Source organism: Opisthocomus hoazin, chromosome 5 (genome assembly GCF_030867145.1).
Source record: "Opisthocomus hoazin isolate bOpiHoa1 chromosome 5, bOpiHoa1.hap1, whole genome shotgun sequence".
Classification (NCBI taxonomy): Eukaryota; Metazoa; Chordata; class Aves; order Opisthocomiformes; family Opisthocomidae; genus Opisthocomus; species Opisthocomus hoazin.
Window position 1 is genome coordinate 889,007 of NC_134418.1, and position 19,085 is coordinate 908,091.

The 19,085-nt window shown below is 57.6% G+C and overlaps 2 protein-coding genes across 5 annotated transcripts in view; both read left to right on the plus strand.

Annotated features, from left to right (window-relative positions):
• ZNF638 (zinc finger protein 638) overlaps positions 1-9,255 on the plus strand; it is a 73,500-nt gene extending 64,245 nt beyond the window's left edge. For both annotated transcript variants that reach the window (XM_075420216.1, XM_075420218.1), the window contains exons 22-26: positions 505-564; positions 2,682-3,660; positions 5,406-5,495; positions 6,998-7,116; positions 8,955-9,255. In XM_075420216.1, the coding sequence (XP_075276331.1) occupies positions 505-564; positions 2,682-3,660; positions 5,406-5,495; positions 6,998-7,116; positions 8,955-9,014 (1,308 nt within the window). In that variant the 3' untranslated portion in view covers positions 9,015-9,255. The remainder of the gene's footprint in view (positions 1-504; positions 565-2,681; positions 3,661-5,405; positions 5,496-6,997; positions 7,117-8,954) is intronic.
• A 6,481-nt stretch (positions 9,256-15,736) lies between these two features.
• Positions 15,737-19,085, plus strand: part of DYSF (dysferlin) — a 116,187-nt gene continuing 112,838 nt past the window's right edge. For all 3 annotated transcript variants that reach the window (XM_075420220.1, XM_075420222.1, XM_075420225.1), the window contains exon 1: positions 15,737-15,841. In XM_075420220.1, coding sequence (XP_075276335.1) covers positions 15,754-15,841 — 88 coding nt within the window. In that variant the 5' untranslated portion in view covers positions 15,737-15,753. The remainder of the gene's footprint in view (positions 15,842-19,085) is intronic.

The following is a 19,085-nucleotide window of genomic DNA, read 5'->3' on the forward strand; positions in this document are numbered from 1 at the left end:
CGTTTCTGTAGACCCCCCAGCTGGGGTGGGCCAGCAGACGAGGTGGAACGGCGAGATGGCGGGCGACCACCTGCCTTTAGACGCAGTGTGCGCGACGCGGGTGCCTAACTGGTTTGAAAGCGCTCCTCGGGGGAAAAAATGGCAGGAAAGCGAGTCTTAATGGTTGAACATCGTCACTTCATGTGCTTGGAGTGGTTCTGAACGGGAATTCGTACGCTTTCTGTCCGTCTGTGAGCTGGTGTCTGCTTTGTCTGGTCCTGCAGAGGCTCTGAGACGAGGCCGCTCAGCGAGGTGCTGCCACGGACTCTGTGCCTGGGCGCTGCCGCCCGCGGTTGCGTGGTTCGGCGTTTGCCGAGCACGTGGACAGGAGCAGCAGTCTGGACAACTTTAAAAAGTTCATTAAGGGATAAAATAGATGATTTTTGGTTTTTTTAGTGTTTTTTCTCTTGCAGACGGGCTGGTTGAGTCAGTTGGTTTCATGTGAACTTCTGTCTGATTTTGCAGGCTCCTGTTGGTGGCAACGCGAAAACTTCAAAAAGTGACGCTGGCGGCAGTGCGAAGGAGGTGAGGATCGAGCTGGAAGTGAGAAATAAAAAAGTCAGGTAGTTTTGAAAACACATGTGTGTGTGCTAAGAATCTTCAGCGTCCTCCCCTAGGGAATTTTTTATATTACCAGTTGTTAGACTGCGGGTGTAAAGCTGTGAAGTCACGTCATCTGGGAGAGAAACTTCACTCAGGAAGTGCGTGGTGAGAGGAGGGGGGGTTTGGTCTTGGATGTCATTTGTTTGAGAGAGAGAATTAATTCGCTGGGTCTCCACTTGCCCCCCTGAGCTCTTGGTTCATCACCACACCTGGGAGGAGGAGGGGAAGGCTGAAGTCAGCTGGCTCTTTCTAAATGGTTCTGTACACCAGGAGGTAGGCGGAACGTCCCCGCCCACGGTACCTCTTCGGGGTGAAGAGATTTCCGGGGGGTTCCGCAGAGCGGGGGCTGCCTACAAATATCTGCAGGGTGGGTGTCAGGAGGATGGGGCCAAGCTCTTTCCAGTGGTGCCCAGTGACAGGACAAGGGGCAACGGGCACAAACTGAGGCACAGGAAGTTCTGTCTGAAGATGAGGAAGAACTTCTTCCCTCTGAGGGTGACGGAGCCCTGGCCCAGGCTGCCCAGGGAGGCTGTGGAGTCTCCTTCTCTGGAGATCTTCAAGACCCGCCTGGCCACGGTGCTGTGCAGCCTGCTGTGGGTGACCCTGCTTGGGCAGGGGGTTGGACTGGGTGACCCCAGAGGTCCCTTCCAACCCCTGCCATGCTGGGATTCTGTGATTCTGTAGGTTTTGGGTGCAGCCAAGAGCTTGGGAGCCTGTAGGCTCAGCTGCTGAAGAGTCTGCTTTTTACAGGGAGGCGAAAAGAGATACCCTCTCCCTCTCTCAGATAGTTGGGGCTTAGGGAAAGAAAAGCAGAAAGAAGGTAAGAAAAGTCCATATTGATGAGCTTGTAGAAGTAGTGTTACAGGATCAAATCAAAGATCTGCCAGGTAAGCGGTGGGTCCCCATGGAGAAGGGGTTTCTGAGGTAAAGTTGGAGACCGGAATCCTTTTATTAATCTTAATCTGCATAAACTGCTCGCGTCACCGGCGCGGTGTGTTTGTGGAGTTGGCGGTGGGGATGGCAATAGAGAAGGCTTTCACAGCTGGGGCTCCAGATGTGTTTGTTCATCCCCAAGAGGAAATCCTGCACCCTGTGAGAAAGGGTTTTGTAATGTCAGGGACTTCTGACTGCTTGGTTCTCCAGTTATGCAGCTGAGAAGATCCAAAATCTGTGTTCTCCCTTTCCTGGAAGAATGAGTACAGGAATGTTTGATTTCAGCTGAAAAGTAACCAGTTGCTTCCTTTCTTCTTCTCTGTGCCCACCTGGCATTAAATATTCCTCAGGTTTCTGCATCAGATTGGGGCTGGAGAAGCCCACGTTATTCCTGCTATTTGTTAGCTTTCTAAAAAAGAAAGGGACGAAAGGACACGTAGCCTCTGAATTTCAGATCGCTTTTTCTTCCAGAGGACTGCTCTGAGCGTGCACCTGAGCTGCAGTCTGACTCTGCAGCAGGAAAGTTCATCTCGCCTTGGCCTGAAAGGTCTGCTGCGAGGATCCCCGAATCCCAGCACGGTGGGGTTGGCAGGGACCTCTGGGGTCCCCCAGCCCCAGCCCCCTGCCCAAGCAGGGCCACCCAGAGCAGGCTGCACAGCACCACGTCCAGGCAGGTCTGGAATATCTCCAGAGAAGGAGACTCCACAGCCTCCCTGGGCAGCCTGGGCCAGGGCTCCATCACCCTCGGAGCGAAAAGGATGCTCTGGAGATGTTGGGGTTTTGGTAGCCTTCCTGCGAGCGAGCGCAGAAACACGCAGGAGCGTTCAGGGCATCGGCCCAGCGCTTCCGATAGACGTAAATTTTGTCTGTTCCCCCGCTGTGTTTTTGAGAAATGCTTTGGGTTGCTGAATTAAACCTGCTTACTTAAGCCCTGAGAATGAAAACTCTTCCACGTGAGACTGAAGGCCTGAAAAGTCGCTGCTTTTTTCTCCCCTTGCGCCCGCTTCGGCGTGCGGATGCTCTCCGTTAGCGCCCTGCGGATGGGGGGGGGGGGGGCACTGGGCAGACGGTGAGCTTTGGTACATTCACGTTTTCACACTTCCTAGGATGAAGAGCTGTTCCCATTTAACCTGGATGAATTTGTGACTGTGGATGAGGTCGTCGAGGAGATCAAGTCTCCTGTTAAAACACGGCGAAATCCGCTGAGGGGAAAGAGAAAAGAAGGCGCTAAAAGCCCCTCCTCTTCGGAGCCTGGTTCCAAGAGAAGGAAGGAGAAGAGCTCCGTGGCGTGCATCGCCGAGAGCGAGCTCTCTTTTGTCACCTTGGACGAGATCGGTGAGGAGGAGGACGTGACCGCCCAGCTGATGGGAGTCGCCAACCTAGAAGCGCTCAGTGACCCGCAGGGCCTGGTGGTGGTGGATGAGGTGACTGAAGAGGAGGAACTGATGTCAGAAGCGGTGAAGGACCCGCAGTCCCTTGTCACTCTGGACGAGCTGTCTGAGCAGGAGGAGCTGGCTTCGCAGAAAGATGTCCCCAGGTCAGTTTTTGAGGAGCAGGATTTGAAAGCCGAACCCTTGGTAACGGTGGATGAAATCGGGGTCGTAGAAGAGCTGCCCCTCAACGAGCCGACGGGCTTGAGTGTCAAGGAGGAGGAGAAGGAGGCTGTGGAGGATGCCAGAGAGTTCGGTTCCTCTCAGGTGCCCGATGATCCCAGCGCGTTGGTGACGGTGGATGAGCTCCCAGAGGACAACGAAGATAACCCTCTAGTGACTTTGGACGAAGTTAACGAAGATGAAGATGATTTTCTGGCCGATTACAATCGTATGAAGGAAGATCTAAACTTTGTTACAGTAGATGAAGTTGGAGAGGAAGATGAGGAAGAAGAAAACACTTTCCCAGGGAAAAATCTGGACGAGGGTGAAGACGATGAAGACATCGTTGCTGTTGCAGGACCAGAAGAAGAAAATGCTGCCGGTGCAGGACCAGAAGAGGAGGATATTGTGGCTGTCGCAGGACCAGAAGAAATGGAAATTCTAGGAGATACGAGTCCAGAAGAAGAAATGGCTGCGCTCTCAAAGTCAAAAGGTAAGGAACCGTCCGTAGCTTCCAGAGGGGACGTGGAAAATCAGATGCCTTGCAGCCAGTGCCCAGGGAATGCCCAGAGAGACCCTTGGAGCGCACAGAGGAAGCTGCAAAACCCAAAGTCTCTGGGGAAGCTGGTGAAAGAGATTCTGGGGGGAAAAACCAGGAGATGGAGAGTGAACAGCAGCCCGCAGGTGGGATGGTTTATTAATAATTTTTACAGCACATCTTTCTCCTGACGTAACGTTAAGCAGCGTGTTGATTGGAAATGTTCCTCTGGTGTTTATGATGGCTAAAATTGGGGAAAACATTTCTAGCCTTTAATGCAAGGCCTGGTAACCTACTGGACACGGTGCAGATAGCTTATAGACTTTAATTACAGGGCCCAGCTTCGTTAAAACAAGCGAGTCGGATGGAACAGGCACAGAGATACAAAGAATGAACAGCTTCCAGGCTGGGTCTGGGGGAAAAACTGTAGAAGAACACGGGTAGCGTGGGATCAGCAAAGGGTTAAGAAGGTCCAGCGCAGAGCCGGGTCGGGAGGGCTATATATAGCCAGCCCGGAGCCGGGGTTTGGCCGAGGCGTGGGCGAAGGCTCCGCCGGGGCTGTCGGCCAGGATCCAGCCTGCGTTCTGTCCCTGCTGACTCAGCGCCTTCCGCGCCGGGGTTTGGGGAAGGGTTTGCTCCCGGCTCGCCCGCTGCCTGGCTGGGGCGAGCCGAGTCGTGTGGATGTGCAGGAGCTGCTTAAACTGGGGTGTTTTAAACTTCAGTTTCTGTGAACGTCAGGAAAGGGGTTGGTTGGCTCTGTGCACACCCAGAACCATTTAAATGTTATATATTGTGTTGATCTTGATGCTACAGAAGACAAGCATCCCCGTGATCAATAAAAGCATTTACTGAAAATGCATAATATCTTCGATGTTCTGCTAGAAATTAGAATCACAGAATCGCAGGATGGTTTGGGTTGGGAGGGACCTTTAAAGATCTTTTATATAAATACCATGTGCACTGGGAAGGTGCCAACCCACCCAGATAGCTGTTGTCACCTAACGCAAGGGATATCATAAAATGAGAGAATGGTTTGGGTTGGGAGGGACCTTAAAGCTCATCTAGTTCCAACCCCCCTGCCATGAGCAGGGACGTCTTCCACCAAGCCCAGGGTGCTCAGAGCTCCATCCAACCTGGCCTTGAACCCTGCCAGGGAGGGGGCAGCCACAGCTTCTCTGGGCTGGGAAAAGACCTCTTAAATATCTGTGCCCTTGAGTTGATTTCTGATCTAACCAGCAGTGACAAATCATAATCAATATATTTCATACACAATAAATGAGTGATTTTGGTTCCTTTATAGTAAAAACCTCAGGCAAAGGAGTGGGACTGAGGAAAGGACTAGTTCCTCCTGAACGGGAGGAGTGGAAAACTGGGAAGGAGAGGTTAAAGCAGGTAAAATCGAGGCTTAAAACCCGATTCCGACAGCGAAATAGGAAACGGCTTCTCGGCTGCCCCCGGCCCGCAGCTGGCAGGGTGCTGGGACACGCTGGGACGCGGGACGCGGAGGGAAAGCGGGGTTTTGGTGCGTGACGTCCCCCGCCAGCCGGACAGCGTGGAGAGTTCAGAGCCCAAACGCCTGGTTTGTCCTGCGACAGCCCCTGTTCCAGGTGCTCCGGGGAAGGACCAGCCCGGGCAGCGCGCGGAAGGGCAGGGCCCGTGGCAGCTCCCCGCGGTCTGACCTTCTCCTGTGGCCTCTCTAGGTCCACCGGGACCGGGAGACAAGGAACCGGAGCCGAAGCAGAAGAAAGCGGCTTCCTCGGACGGGTCAAAGACGCAGAGAACTCCAAAAGGTAAAGGCAGCACAGCCCACCCCGGGTGCTCCCTGCCCGTCGTGCTGGGAGACGGCTTTCTCACCCCTTTCACAGAATCACAGAATCACAGAATAGTAGGGGTTGGAAGGGACCTCTGTGGGTCATCTAGTCCAACCCCCCTGCCGAAGCAGGGTCACCTACAGCAGGCTGCACAGGATCTTGTCCAGGCAGGTCTTGAATATCTCCAGAGAAGGAGACTCCACAGCCTCCCTGGGCAGCCTGGGCCAGGGCTCCGTCACCCTCAGAGGGAAGAAGTTCTTCCTCATGTTCAGACGGAACTTCCTGTGCCTCAGTTTGTGCCCATTGCCCCTTGTCCTGTCACTGGGCACCACTGAAAAGAGCTTGGCCCCATCCTCCTGACACCCACCCTGCAGATATTTGTAGGCATTTATAAGGTCCCCTCGCAGCCTTCTCTTCTTCAGGCTGAACAAGCCCAGTTCCCTCAACCTCTCCTCGTAGCGGAGATGCTCCAGTCCCCTCATCATCCTTGTAGCCCTCCGCTGGACTCTCTCCAGTAGCTCTTCATCCTTCTTGAACTGGGGAGCCCAGAACTGGACACGTCTTTGGAGACGCCTCCTTTGCCTCGGGGCCACTTTTCATTCCGAGGCCGTGTGGCCTGTCCTCTGTGTTCTTACCCCGGCTCCTGCAGACTTCTGCTGTTGGAATTTGAAGTTCCTTTTGCCTAAAATTGAATTTACGAGTACAGGCTACTTTATTTACAGAATCATAGAATCATGCAGGTTGGAAAAGACCTTGAAGATGGCCAAGTGCAGCCGTAAACCCAACACGGCCAAGTCCACCACTGAAGCAGGTCCCTAAGCGCCACGTCTGCCCATCCTTTAAATACCTCCAGGCGTGGTGACTCAGGTTTATATATGTAAAAAATCAGCATGGTGCAGTGTGGTATCTACCTGCTGTTCTGATCCTGGGACAGATTTTATTACCAACAACTTCTTGATGTGTCGAGATGAGGGAACTGCTGATGTGGCTTCAAGATGTGTGCCTATTTTTATATATATTCCAAGACCCACATCTAAAATAATTTCATCTAAAACCACTCACAACGCTTGCACTGTGAAAGAAGTCGCTAGGAAAGCGTGGATCCTGGCTTGGCAGCGTGCTCCGTGGCGGAAAACGCTCGCGTAGCGCTGTGGGACGGAGGTTGAACTTGGCAAAAAGTTGTGTATAAAATATTCTGGAGGCCCAGAGGTGCCGAGGCAGTTGTGGTGAGCTTCGGCTCCAGAGGGCTGGTTGCCCTGTCGCGGAGCAGCGCGTGTCCTCTGCCCATCGCAGCGGGGCAGGTGACCGGCTCGGATGAGAAGCCGGATTTTTGGAGTCCTGAAAAAATGTGACTCACTGCCTGCTGGTAGCAACACATTGAGCAGAGCTGGCTAAAGGAATTGATTTTATTTTTTTAAGGCTGTGTTTTGCTAGCGGGGTGTTTCAGAGCTGCGTGTCGTTAGCGTTCACTGTCTCTGCAGGTTTGGATTACCTCGTCCCGAAGGCCGGCTTCTTCTGCCAGATCTGCTCGCTGTTCTACGCCGACGAAATAGCCGTGAAAAACCACTGCAGGACGCTGCTTCACCAGCAGAACATGGAGGTAATCCCAGAATCACAGAATCCCAGCATGGTGGGGTTGGAAGGGACCTCTGGGGTCCCCCAGCCCAACCCCGTGCCCAAGCAGGGTCACCCAGAGCAGGGGGCACAGCACCGCGGCCAGGGGGGCTGGAATATCTCCAGAGAAGGAGACTCCACAGCCTCCCTGGGCAGCCTGGGCCAGGGCTCCGTCACCCTCAGAGGGAAGAAGTTCTTCCTCATCTTCAGCTGGAGCTTCCTCGGCTTCAGTTTGTGCCCATTGCCCCTTGTCCTGTCGCTGGGCACCACTGGAAAGAGTCTGGCCCCATAATGCTGGGGCCTCTCCCAACACAGAATCACAGAATAGTAGGGGTTGGAAGGGACCTCTGTGGGTCACCCAGTCCAACCCTCCTGCTGAAGCAGGGTCACCTACAGCAGGCTGCACAGGACCTTGTCCAGGCAGGTCTGGAATATCTCCAGAGAAGGAGACTCCACAGCCTCCCTGGGCAGCCTGGGCCAGGGCTCCGGCACCCTCAGAGGGAGGAAGTTCTTCCTCGGGTTCAGACAGAACTTCCTGTTCATGAGGCTGAAAAGAATATTGTTCTGAAAATATTTGCTTTAAGGACTGCCAGTGATTCCCTAGCGGCACAGGGAGCTCGTGCACTCATACTCCAGGAGGTTTTGGTTTCAAACTGGGACGCAGACACCGTGAAGTCCGCCGTCCCCTGCGTAAAGCCTTCCTTAGCGAGGAGGGCGTGGGGGTAGCTGTTGTCTCCCCTTCATTTTTAAGAAGCGGTTTTTAACAAGGCCGTGCCCGAAAGCAGGGCTTGGCCGGATTTCCCGGCCTTGCTGTGCGAGGGGAAGAGACCTGGGAAGAGGCTGAGCGACGCAGACCTCGAGGCGGCCGCGGTAAACCCGGATATCGGCCGTACGATTCCCGCCCCGGCGCGGGTGCCCGTCACCGGGGGAGCCCCCGGTGCCCAGTGTTTTGCCACCGTTCCGCTCAGGGGCTTCACCGCTCGGTGGCTCGGTCTGCGCCCGTTTGGGGGCGAAACTTGGGGGTTTTGGTGCGAATCGCGTCGCCGGTATCAGGAGCAGGCTGGCTTTTGGGCAACGGGTTTGTGAAACCTGCAGTGTTCTCAGAGCACGATCTCTGTGGACAGCAAGGTGGCCATGAGCCAGCAGCGTGCCCTGGGGGACCAGAAGGGCGATGGGATCCTGGGGTGCATCACGAGGAGTGTGGGCAGCAGGACGAGGGAGGGTCTCCTCCCCCTCTGCTCTGCCCTGGGGAGGCCCCATCTGCAGTGCTGGGTCCAGTGCTGGGCTCCCCAGTTCAAGAAAGATGAGGAGCTGCTGGAGAGAGTCCAGCACAGGGCTGCGAGGATGAGGAGGGGACTGGAGCATCTCTGCTGCGAGGAGAGGCTGAGGGAGCTGGGCTTGTTCAGCCTGGAGAAGAGAAGGCTGCGAGGGGACCTTCGAAATGCCTCTAAATATCTGCAGGGTGGGTGTCAGGAGGACGGGGCCAGACTCTTCCCAGTGGTGCCCAGCGACAGGACAAGGGGCACCGGGCACAAACTGGAGCAGAGGAAGCTGCAGCTGAACCCGAGGAAGAACTTCTTCCCTCTGAGGGTGACAGAGCCCTGGCCCAGGCTGCCCAGGGAGGCTGTGGAGTCTCCTTCTCTGGAGATATTCCAGCCCCCCTGGCCGCGGTGCTGTGCCCCCTGCTCTGGGTGACCCTGCTTGGGCAGGGGGCTGGGCTGGGGGACCCCAGAGGGCCCTTCTGACCCTGCCACTCTGGGTTTCTGTGATCTCGACACGGGCTGAGGAATAACGCAGCGGTGTCTTGTCGCTCTCTTCCTGCAGAAGTTCATGGCGAAGCAGGCGGAGGAGGAGACCGACGGGGAGGAGCCGAGTTCGAGGTGATCAGAGGGAAGAACTCCTCTTTCAGTGAATTAAACTTAGGGTCCAGTCGATTTTGTGTATTTTGCTATGAATTAATTTGTAATTTTGTTTCGAAACAAGCGTTCATGTTGTATAAATTGGAGCTCGGTACAGACAGACGAACGTACGGTGGCTTGGGTTTGTCTGTCAAACCGCCTGACTGGGGAGAGACCTCTTTTACACGTGTCAGCGCAAAATAAATGTTCTTACTGTATAGCTGGCAGCGGGGGGTTGCGTTTGGCATCACTGATTCTGTTTTATTCCCTCCCTGGCTCGATGCAGAGCCCGGGAGGGAGCTCTTCCCCCACGGCGGGTGAAGCTTCGCGGGCCCCACGCGCCGCCCCGGCGCCGGGACCCTGGTGGCAACGATCCCGGTGCCACCATGGATCGCCACGCGCCGCCTTTTCCTGTCGCCTCTGCGCCCGCAGGAACCCAAACCCGAGGCCGTCGGGGGAGCAAAGCCTTGGGGTGCCCGTCCGTGGCGCGGGCAGCCGGGGAGGTCACCGTCCCGCGCTGCTGCTCCTCAGTGACCTGGTTTCCTTGTTTGGTTTGGCTTGGTCTTCCTTGCTTTGTTCCCATCTCTTGGTCCAAGCCTGTGGAGCGTGTGGCAGCGGGGCCGGGGCTTTGTGACCCGTCTTGGACGCTCGGAACGGCGGGTGGCAGCCTGGATCACGACTGGCTTGGCTTCCAGCTTTGATTTTTCACCTGGCCGCTTGAAATTTTGTGGAAAAGACTTTTTGAAATCCCACCCTTGTCTCAAGCTTTGGGTGGTTGCCTTTGGCCGTGCCATGTTCCTGGAGGAGGAGTGAAGAAGCGTTCCTGCGTGCCCAAGGGGAACGAGAGGCTCGGTGGTTCTACTCGGTGGAGATGCTACAACTCGTAGCTGCGTCGTGGCCGGTACAAAAACCCTCGTGTCTTCAGCCCTGGCCCAGGCTGCCCAGGGAGGCTGTGGAGTCTCCTTCTCTGGAGATATTCCAGCCCCACCTGGACAAGGTCCTCTGCAGCCTGCTCTGGGTGACCCTGCTTGGACAGGGGGTTGGGCTGGGGGACCCACAGAGGTCCCTGCCGACCTCAAACACTCTGGGATTCAGACCACTGCTGGGTGAAGCACCAAAACAATCCAGACTTGGGGTTCAGCAAGCGAAGCAGCTGCGTCTCGCCGTGGTGGAGCGTGTTCCTCGGTGGGAGGTGACCCCGTGGAGTTCCTCAGACTTGTCAGACCGTGGTCCTTCCAGAGCAGGTGGATGTGGAGGGAGGTACCTGCGCTCCGTGCGTTGGGGCTGAGCCAGAAGACGTCCATAGGTGCCTGTCCACCACCTGATGCCCGTGGTGGGAGGACAGAGCCTGCTCTGAAGGCTCCAGGAGAAGACTTTGTGTTGGGCTGCTCGGGCAGTCCCAAACCCATCTCCATAAACTGCAAATCGCTTCTGCCTGGGCTTTTTTTCTCCCTCCCCTTCATTTTTTTGCGTCCTGGTGGGACGCAGAAGCATCTCAGAAATGCTCAGGGGGGTTCGGAGCAGCAGCTGCCCAGCGTGGGCAAGAACGTGCGAGCGCGGACGCGCGTCCCCGAGCTGCCCCCTGCTCCGGAGCAGCCGGTGTGGGGGTGGTGAGGGGCTTAATTACTCTCGCTAATGAGTTAGCAGCGATCCATAGGGAAGAGAATCCCAATATCCTGCGTGAGCTCGTGGGTGGAGGCTGGAATCCGGTGGGAAGAGCCTGCTGGAGGGGCACAAAGCTCCGTGGGGAGCTGCCAGCAGCGTCCTCCCGGCCTCTCCAGGGCGTGGGATGGGGCTTTCTGTCCCCTTTGTCCCCTCTCCTGGGCCGTGAGGCGTTTCCAGAGCCCCTCTGCGGTCTCGGGGAGGGAGAATTTCTCACCACGGTTCCTCTGCGTTGCTCTGTCTGGGCAGAGGAGGAGAGGACAGCACGGGTCTTCGTCCCTGCGTCTGCTGCGCGAGGTTCAGTCCGAATTTAGAACCCCAGACCGGTTTGGGTGGGAAGGGACCTGACAGACCCCCCCAGCCCACCCCCCTGCCACGGGCTGGGACCCCTTCCCCCAGCCCAGGCTGCTCCCAGCCCCGTCCAACCTGGCCTTGAGCCCTGCCAGGGAGGGGGCAGCCCCAGCTCCTCTGGGCACCCCCAGAGTGAAGAATTTCTCCCACATCTCCCCTAAATCACAGAATCACAGAATGGTCGGGGTTGGCAGGGCCCTCTGGGGTCCCCCAGCCCAGCCCCCTGCCCAAGCAGGGTCACCCAGAGCAGGGGGCACAGCACCGCGGCCAGGCGGGGCTGGAATATCTCCAGAGAAGGAGACTCCACAGCCTCCCTGGGCAGCCTGGGCCAGGGCTCCGTCACCCTCAGAGGGAAGAAGTTCTTCCTCATCTTCAGCTGGAGCTTCCTCTGCTCCAGTTTGTGCCCATTGCCCCTTGTCCTGTCGCTGGGCACCACTGGGAAGAGTCTGGCCCCGTCCTCCTGACCCCCACCCTGCAGATATTTAGAGGCATTTCGAAGGTCCCCTCTCAGCCTTCTCTTCTCCAGGCTGAACAAGCCCAGCTCCCTCAGCCTCTCCTCGCAGCAGAGATGCTCCAGTCCCCTCCTCATCCTCGCAGCCCTGCGCTGGACTCTCTCCAGTAGCTCCTCATCTTTCTTGAACTGGGGAGCCCGTAGCTCCTCATCTTTCTTGAACTGGGGAGCCCAGCACTGGACACAGGACTCCAGATGGGGCCTCACCAGGGCAGTGTGGAGGGGCAGGAGAACCTCCCTCGCCCTGCTGCCCACACTCCTCCTCATGCACCCCAGGATCCCATTGGCTTTCTTGCACCCTGCTCTGTCGCCCACCTGCACCCAGCCTGGGGCTGCCCGAGGTGGGACCGAGCATCGGCTCCAGCGTGAGCTCCTGTGGTGTGGTGGGATCCATGGAGAGGCCCTTGTTCCATAAATCCCGGTCCCGCTCCATGTCCGCTTCAGCTCCCTGGACCCGTCCATGCCCGGCCCTTCCCTCTGAGACGCCGGAACATCTGAGATCTCAGATCAACCCAGGCGGCCACAGGAAGAGATGCTGGAGCTGTGAGGGCCATGATGGGGTCACAGCGTTGGTGGACAAAGGGCGGGCAGCCGACATCGTCCACCTGGACTCGCGCAAGGCGTTCAACACTCCCGCATGAGGTCCTGGGCTCTAAGTTGGAAGGACGTGGATTTGACGGATGGACCACTCCTTGGGTAAGGAACTGCCTCGATGGGTGCACTCCAAGAGTTACAGTCAACGGCTCGATGGCCAGGTGGAGACCAGTGACGAGTGGTGGGCCTCAGGGGTTGGTACTGGGACTGCTGCCGTGCAGTCTCTCCATCGGCGACGTGGACAGTGGGACTGAGCACCCTCCGTTAGTTGCTGATGACACCAAGCTGTGTGGTGTGGGTGACACGCTGGAGGGAAGGGATGCCATCCAGGGGGACCTGGACCAGCTCAAGAAGTGGGCCTGTGTGAACATCATGAGGTTCAACCAGGCCAAGTGCAGGGTCCTTCACGGGGGTCGGGGCAACCCCAAACAGAAGCACAGGGTGGGTGGAGAGTGGCTGGAGAGCAGCCCTGAGGAGGAGGACTTGGGGGTACTGGTGGATGAGAAGCTCAACAGGAGCTGGCAATGTGTGCTGGCAGCTCAGAAAGCCACCCGTGTCCTGGCCTGCATCAAGAGCAGCGTGGGCAGCAGGGTGAGGGAGGGGGTTCTGCCCCTTGACCCCGCTCTCCTCAGACACCACCTGGAGTCCTGCGTCCAGCTCTGGAGCCCCCAGCATAGGAAGGACATGGATGGGTTGGAGCGGGGCCAGAGGAGGCCACGGAGATGATCCGAGGGCTGGAGCACCTCTCCTGCGAGGACAGGCTGAGGGAGCTGGGGCTGCTCAGCCTGGAGAAGGCTCCAGGGTGACCTTAGAGCAGCTGCCAGTGCCTGGAGGGGCTACAGGAAGGGTGGAGAGGGGCTTTTCAGAAGGGTGTGTGGTGACAGGAAAAGGGGGAATGGCTCTAAACTAAAAGAGGGCAGATTGAGATGAGATATTGGGAGGAAGATCACCACCAGGAGGGTGGTGAGGCCCTGGCCCAGGCTGCCCAGAGAAGCTGCGGCTGCCCCCCCCGGCAGGGTCCAAGGCCAGGTTGGATGGAGCTCTGAGCACCCTGGGCTGGTGGGAGATGTCCCTGCTCATGGCAGGGGGGTTGGAACCAGCTGATCTCCAAGGTCCCTCCCAACCCAACCCATTCCGTGATTCCATGAAAAAGCCCCTCCTGCCCACCCAGGGTGACGTGAAGAAGAGAAACCCAGGAACAACGAGGGGACCCCCCCAGACGCCACGAGAACGAGCTGCTGGCGGCTCTCAGCGCCGCTCCCCAGAACCACGGCGCTGCCCTCCAGTTGGCCCAGTCGCCAGCCCGGCTGCAAACTGGGGTGGTCTCAGGGCCACCAGCAGCCGAACTGGCCCCGGCCGCGACACCCCCGCTTGTTACTGGGGGGTCTTCTGGTTCCAGGGCTATTGGCTCGTTAGTTAAGGGTTCTCATTTATGGATTATTAGCTTATTAATTCAGGGTTATTATTTAAGAGTTATTAGCTTATTATTTAAGGGTTATTATTTAAGGGTTATTAGCTTATTGTTTAAGGGTCATCTTATTTAAGGGTTATTAGTTTATTATTTAAGGGTTATTAGCTTATTATTTAAGGGTCTTCTTATTTATGGATTATTATATTATTATTTAAGGGTCTTCTTATTTATGGATTATTAGCTTATTATTTAAGAGTTATTAGCTTATTATTTAAGGGTCTTCTTATTTATGGATTATTAGTTTATTATATAAGGGACTTCTTATTTATGGATTATTAGCTTATTATTTAAGGGTTATTAGCTTATTATTTAAGGGTCTTCTTATTTATGGATTATTAGCTTATTATATAAGGGTCTTCTTATTTATGGATTATTTTATTATTTAAGGGTTAGCTTATTATTTAAGGGTCTTCATATTTAAGGGTTATTAGCTCATTATTTAAGGGTTATTATTTAACGGTTATTAGCTTATTCTTTAAGAGTCTTCTTATTTAAGGGTTATTAGTTTATTATTTGAAGGTTATTATTTAAGAGTTATTAGCTTATTATTTGAGGGTCTTCTTATTTAAGGGTCATTAGTTTATTATTTAAGGGTTATTATTGAAGACTTGTTAGCTTATTAAGGGTCTTCTTATTTATGGATTATTAGCTTATTATTTAAGGGTCTTCTTATTTATGGATTATTAGCCTATTATTTAAGGGTCTTCTTATTTAAGGGTTATTAGGTTATTATTTCAGGGTTATTGTTTAACAGTTATTAGCTTATTATTTAAGGGTCTTCTTATTTATGGATTATTACCTTATTATTTAAGGGCTATTATTTAAGTGTTATTAGCTTATTATTTAAGGGTCATCTTATTTCAGGGTCATTAGTTTATTATTTAACGGTTATTATCTTATTATTTAAGGGTTATTATTTTATGGTTAATAGCTCATTATTTAAGGGTCTTATCTCAAGGTTATTAGCTTATTATTTGAGGTTTATTGTTTAACAGTTATTAGCTTATTTAAGGGTCTTCTTATTTATGGATTATTAGCTTATTATTTAAGGGTCTCCTTATTTAAGGTTTATTAGCTTATTATTTAAGGTTTATTAGCTTATTATTTAAGGGTTATTATTTCATGGTTAATAGCTCGTTATTTAAGGGTCTTCTTATTTCAGGGTCATTAGCTTATTATTTGAGGGTTATTGTTTAACAGTTATTAGCTTATTATTTAAGGGTCTTCTTATTTATGGATTATTAGCTTGTTATTTAAGGGTTATTATTTAAAGGTTATTAGCTTATTATTTAAGGGTTGTCTTATTTCATGGTTATTAGTTTATTATTTAAGGGTTATTTCAGGGTTATTAGCTCATTATTTGAGGGTTATGATCCAAGAACCGGTGCTCGCAGCGCGGTGGGCTCTCAGGGTCTCTGGGTGCAGCGCGACGGGGCCGTGGGTGCTCGCGGTGAGCCGGGGGGGTGCGGGGAGGGGGGGTCCTGGCCTGGCTTTGGGGGGGGGGGGGGAGGGAGCTGCTGGGAAACCCAGGGGTAAAAATAACGTCCCCGAAATAGCCGGGCGCGGTGGCCGTCCCCAGCTGTCCCCGGCGGTGCCGAGGGCGGGGGGGGTCCTCCCGCCCCCCCGCTGGGGAAACTGAGGCAGGGGACGGGGCGCGGGGAGGGTGGGACCCCCGGGCAGGGGGAGTTTGCCCGCACCCAGCTGGGGGGGGACTTCGGGCCGTGCCGTGGGGCTCCCCGGACCCCCGTTTCCCCCAGCCCGGGGTGTGTGTGGGGGGGGTGCTGGCCCCCCCCACGTCTGGCCCCGGCCCCACAGTGAGGGGCTGCGCCCGGGGGGTCCCCAGCGCTGACCAAACCCATCTTTAGGGGGCTTGGGGGGGCTTCTCCACCCCCCCCCCCCCCCGCGGGGGAGCCCCAGTTGGGGGGTTTGGACCCAGCACCCCCCTCCGGCGGGGTCCCCGGGGGGGGGCACTCCCCCCCCCCCCGCCCTCCCGTAGGACCCGGGGAAGGGGGTCCCGCACCCAGCCCGGCCGCAGCCGTTCCCCTTTAAGAGGGGCGGGCCCCGGGGGGGGGGAGGGGGCAGTGGGGGGGGGCCGGGGGGGGGCTGCGGGGCCGGGCGGGTCGCTGCGGGGCCGCGATGCTCCGCGTCTTCATCCTCCGCGCGGAGAACGTCCGCACCCCCGACGCGGACATCAGCGACGCGTACTGCGCGGCCGGCTTCGGGGGTACGGGGGGGCTTCATGGGGGGGGGGCTTCATGGGGGGCTTCATCGGGGGGGGGACGGCTTCGGGGGTACGGGGGGGCTGTCCCGGGGGGGGGGGTTCCATGGGGGGGCTCCCTCCGAGATCCTGCGCGGCCGGCTTCGGGGGTACGGGGGGGCTTCATCGAGGGGGGGGCATTGGGGGCTTCATCGGGGGGGGGACGGCTTCGGGGGTACGGGGGGCTTCATGGGGGGGGGCATGGGGGGCTTCATCGGGGGGGGACGGCTTCCTCCGGGGTCCTGCGCGGCCGGCTTCGGGGGGTACGGGGGGGCTTCGGGGGGGGGGGGCATTGGGGGGGCTTCAGCGACGCGTACTGCGCGGCCGGCTTCGGGGGTACGGGGGGGCTTCATGGGGGGGGGCATGGGGGGCTTCATCGGGGGGGGGCGGCTTCCTCCGGGGTCCTGCGCCGCCGGCTTCGGGGGTACGGGGGGGGTTCCATGGAGGGGGGGCTTCATGGTGGGGGGCGGCTTCATCGGGGGTCCTGCTCGGCCGGCTTCGGGGGTACAGGAGGCTTTCTCGGGGGAGGGCTTTCTCGGGGGGGGGGGGTGTCTTCCAAGGGGAGGGGGTTCTATGGGGGGTTTCACGGGAGGGGGGGCTTCCTCCCGGGTCCTGCTCCGCCGGGTTCGGGGGTACGGCGGGGCTTCCTCGGGGGGGGGGGGTGTGTGTGTCCTGCATCTCCAGCCCCCCCCCCCCATCCCCTACCCCCCCCAAGGGGCTCCTACCTCTATCTAACCCCCCCCCCCCCCGACGGAGTGCCCTGTCCACGCAGCCCCCCCACATGGGTGTCGTTTCCCCCCACCCTCGCGGGGAGTGGGTGCTTGGGGACCCCTCCCCGGGCTCCCTCCGTGCCGGGGGGGGGGTCAGAATCGGGGCGGGGGGGGGGGGGGGCATAGCTGAGCGGTGACAGCACCCGCGGCAACCCGGGCTATTTCTGGCCTCCCATGGCGGGGGCTGGGGGGCCGCCTTCCCTACCCGGGACCCCCCCTGGGCGAGGGGGGTGGTCCCAGGGCCCCCCCAACGCGCGCACGGGGCCGGCCGGGTGTTGGGGACCCTGCACCCCACGCGTGAACCCCCCCCCCCCCCGGGTCCCTGCTCCCCTGCGTGGTGACAGCACAGTGAGACCCCCCCGGGACGCAGCCGGTGCCCCCCCCCCGGGTCCCAGCCCCCCCCCAAAGGGTGACAGCAGCGATGACTCAGCGCGTGACGCCTGGCAGCGTCCCTGGGGTGAAAAAGCCGCTTTTCGGGGGGAGCGGGGGGGGCTGTGGCCGGGGGACAACCCCCACCTCTGCTCGGGGGGGCAGCGGGACGGTGAACCCCCCCCCCCAAGCTACTGCTGTCGGCTGGGGTGTGGGGGGCTCGGAGCCCCCCCCCTGCTGTGGCATCCTCGGGTCTGGGGGTCCCTGGGTGCTGAGCCCTGTGGGCTGTCACCACCGGGGTCCTGCTCGTGTTTGAGCCCCGGGTGCTGCTGTTGGGGGGGGGTCCCTGCGGCTCGCAGCACCCCCGCGTCCAGGGGCTCGGTCCCCCCCCAAACTGCGGGGTCCCCACGGTTCTGCACCCTGGGGGCTCGCAGCACCCCGGAGTCGGGGGCTGACGTGGCGTCCCCGGCGCCTGGCGCTTGGGTGCTTGGGTGCTCCGACCTCACAGCACCCCAACCAACCTCGTGGCACCCCAACCAACCTCGCAGCACCCCAACCTCGCAGCTCCCCCGGTGCCGCTGACTCCCCCGGGCATCCCCGGGGATTTCTCGACCACCCCCGGGGCTCGCAGCACCCCCAGCTCCTGGGGGTTTATTTGCCGTCCCCGGGGCGCGCAGCATCCTCGGGTCCCGGTGATTTAATTTAGCATCTCTGGGGCTCGCAGCATCCCCAGATCCCGTCCTCGGAGCCTGCAGCATCCCTGGATCCCGGTGATTTATTCACCATCCCTGGAGCTCGCAGCATCCCGGGATCCTGGTGATTTAATTTTCTATCCCAGGGCTCGCAGCGTCCCGGAATCCCAGTGCTCGGGCATCCTCGGACCCTGCAGCATCCCTGGATCCCAGTGATTTATTCACCATCCCCGAGGCTCGCAGCATCCCCAGATCCTGGTGCTGGGGCATCCTCAGGGCTTGCAGCATCCCGGGGTCCCGATGATTTCGTTTACCGTCTCTGGGGCTTGAAGCACCCCTGGGTCCCAGTGATTTTTTTTTTTTTTTTTACCGTCCCTGGGGCTTGCAGCGTCCTTGGGTCCCAGTGATTTTTTTACCATCCCCAGGGTTCGCAGCATCCCCAGATCCTGATGCTTGGGCATCCTCAGACCCTGCGGCATCCCTGGATCCTGGTGATTTACTTATTGTCCCCGAGGCTCCCAGCATCCCTGGGTCCCAGTGATTTATTTACCATCCCCGAGGCTTGCAGCATCCCCAGATCCTGGTGCTGGGGCATCCTTGGACTCTGCAGCATCCCTGGGTCCCGATGATTTAATTTCCCATCTCTGGGGCTCGAAGCACCCCTGGGTCTGAGAGATTTTTTTTTTTTACCTTCTCTGGGGCTTGAAGCATCCTCGAGTCCCACTGATTTATTTACTATCTCTGGGGCTTGCGGCATCCCTGGATCCTGACGCTCCGGCATCCTTGGACCCTGCAGCATCCCCGGATCCCGGTATTTCACTCCCCACCCCCGGGGCTCGCAGCATCCCCGGGTCCCGGTGATTTATTTACCATCCCCAAGGCTCCCAGCATCCCCAGATCCTGGTGTTTGGGCATCATCGGGGTTCGAAGCACCCCTGGGTCCCGATGATTTAATTTCCCATCTCTGGGGCTCGAAGCACCCCTGGGTCTGAGGGATTTTTTTTTTATTTTACCTTCTCTGGGGCTTGAAGCATCCTCGAGTCCCAGTGATTTATTTACCACTTCTGGGGCTCGCAGCATCCCCGGATCCCAGCGCTCGGGCATCCTCGGACCCTGCAGCATCCCTGAATCCCGGTGATTTATTCACTACCCCCGGGGCTCGCAGCATCCCCGGGTCCCGATGCTCCGGCATCCTCGGACCCTGCAGCATCCCCGGATCCCGGTGTTTCACTCCCCACCCCCGGGGCTCGCAGCATCCCCGGCTCCCGGGGGTTCGTTTCCCACCCCCGGGGCTCGCAGCACCCCAGCTCCCGGGGGTCTTTGCCCCCCCCTCCCCTTGTCTCCCTCCATCCCGGACCTTGCAACCTCCGGAGCGACCGC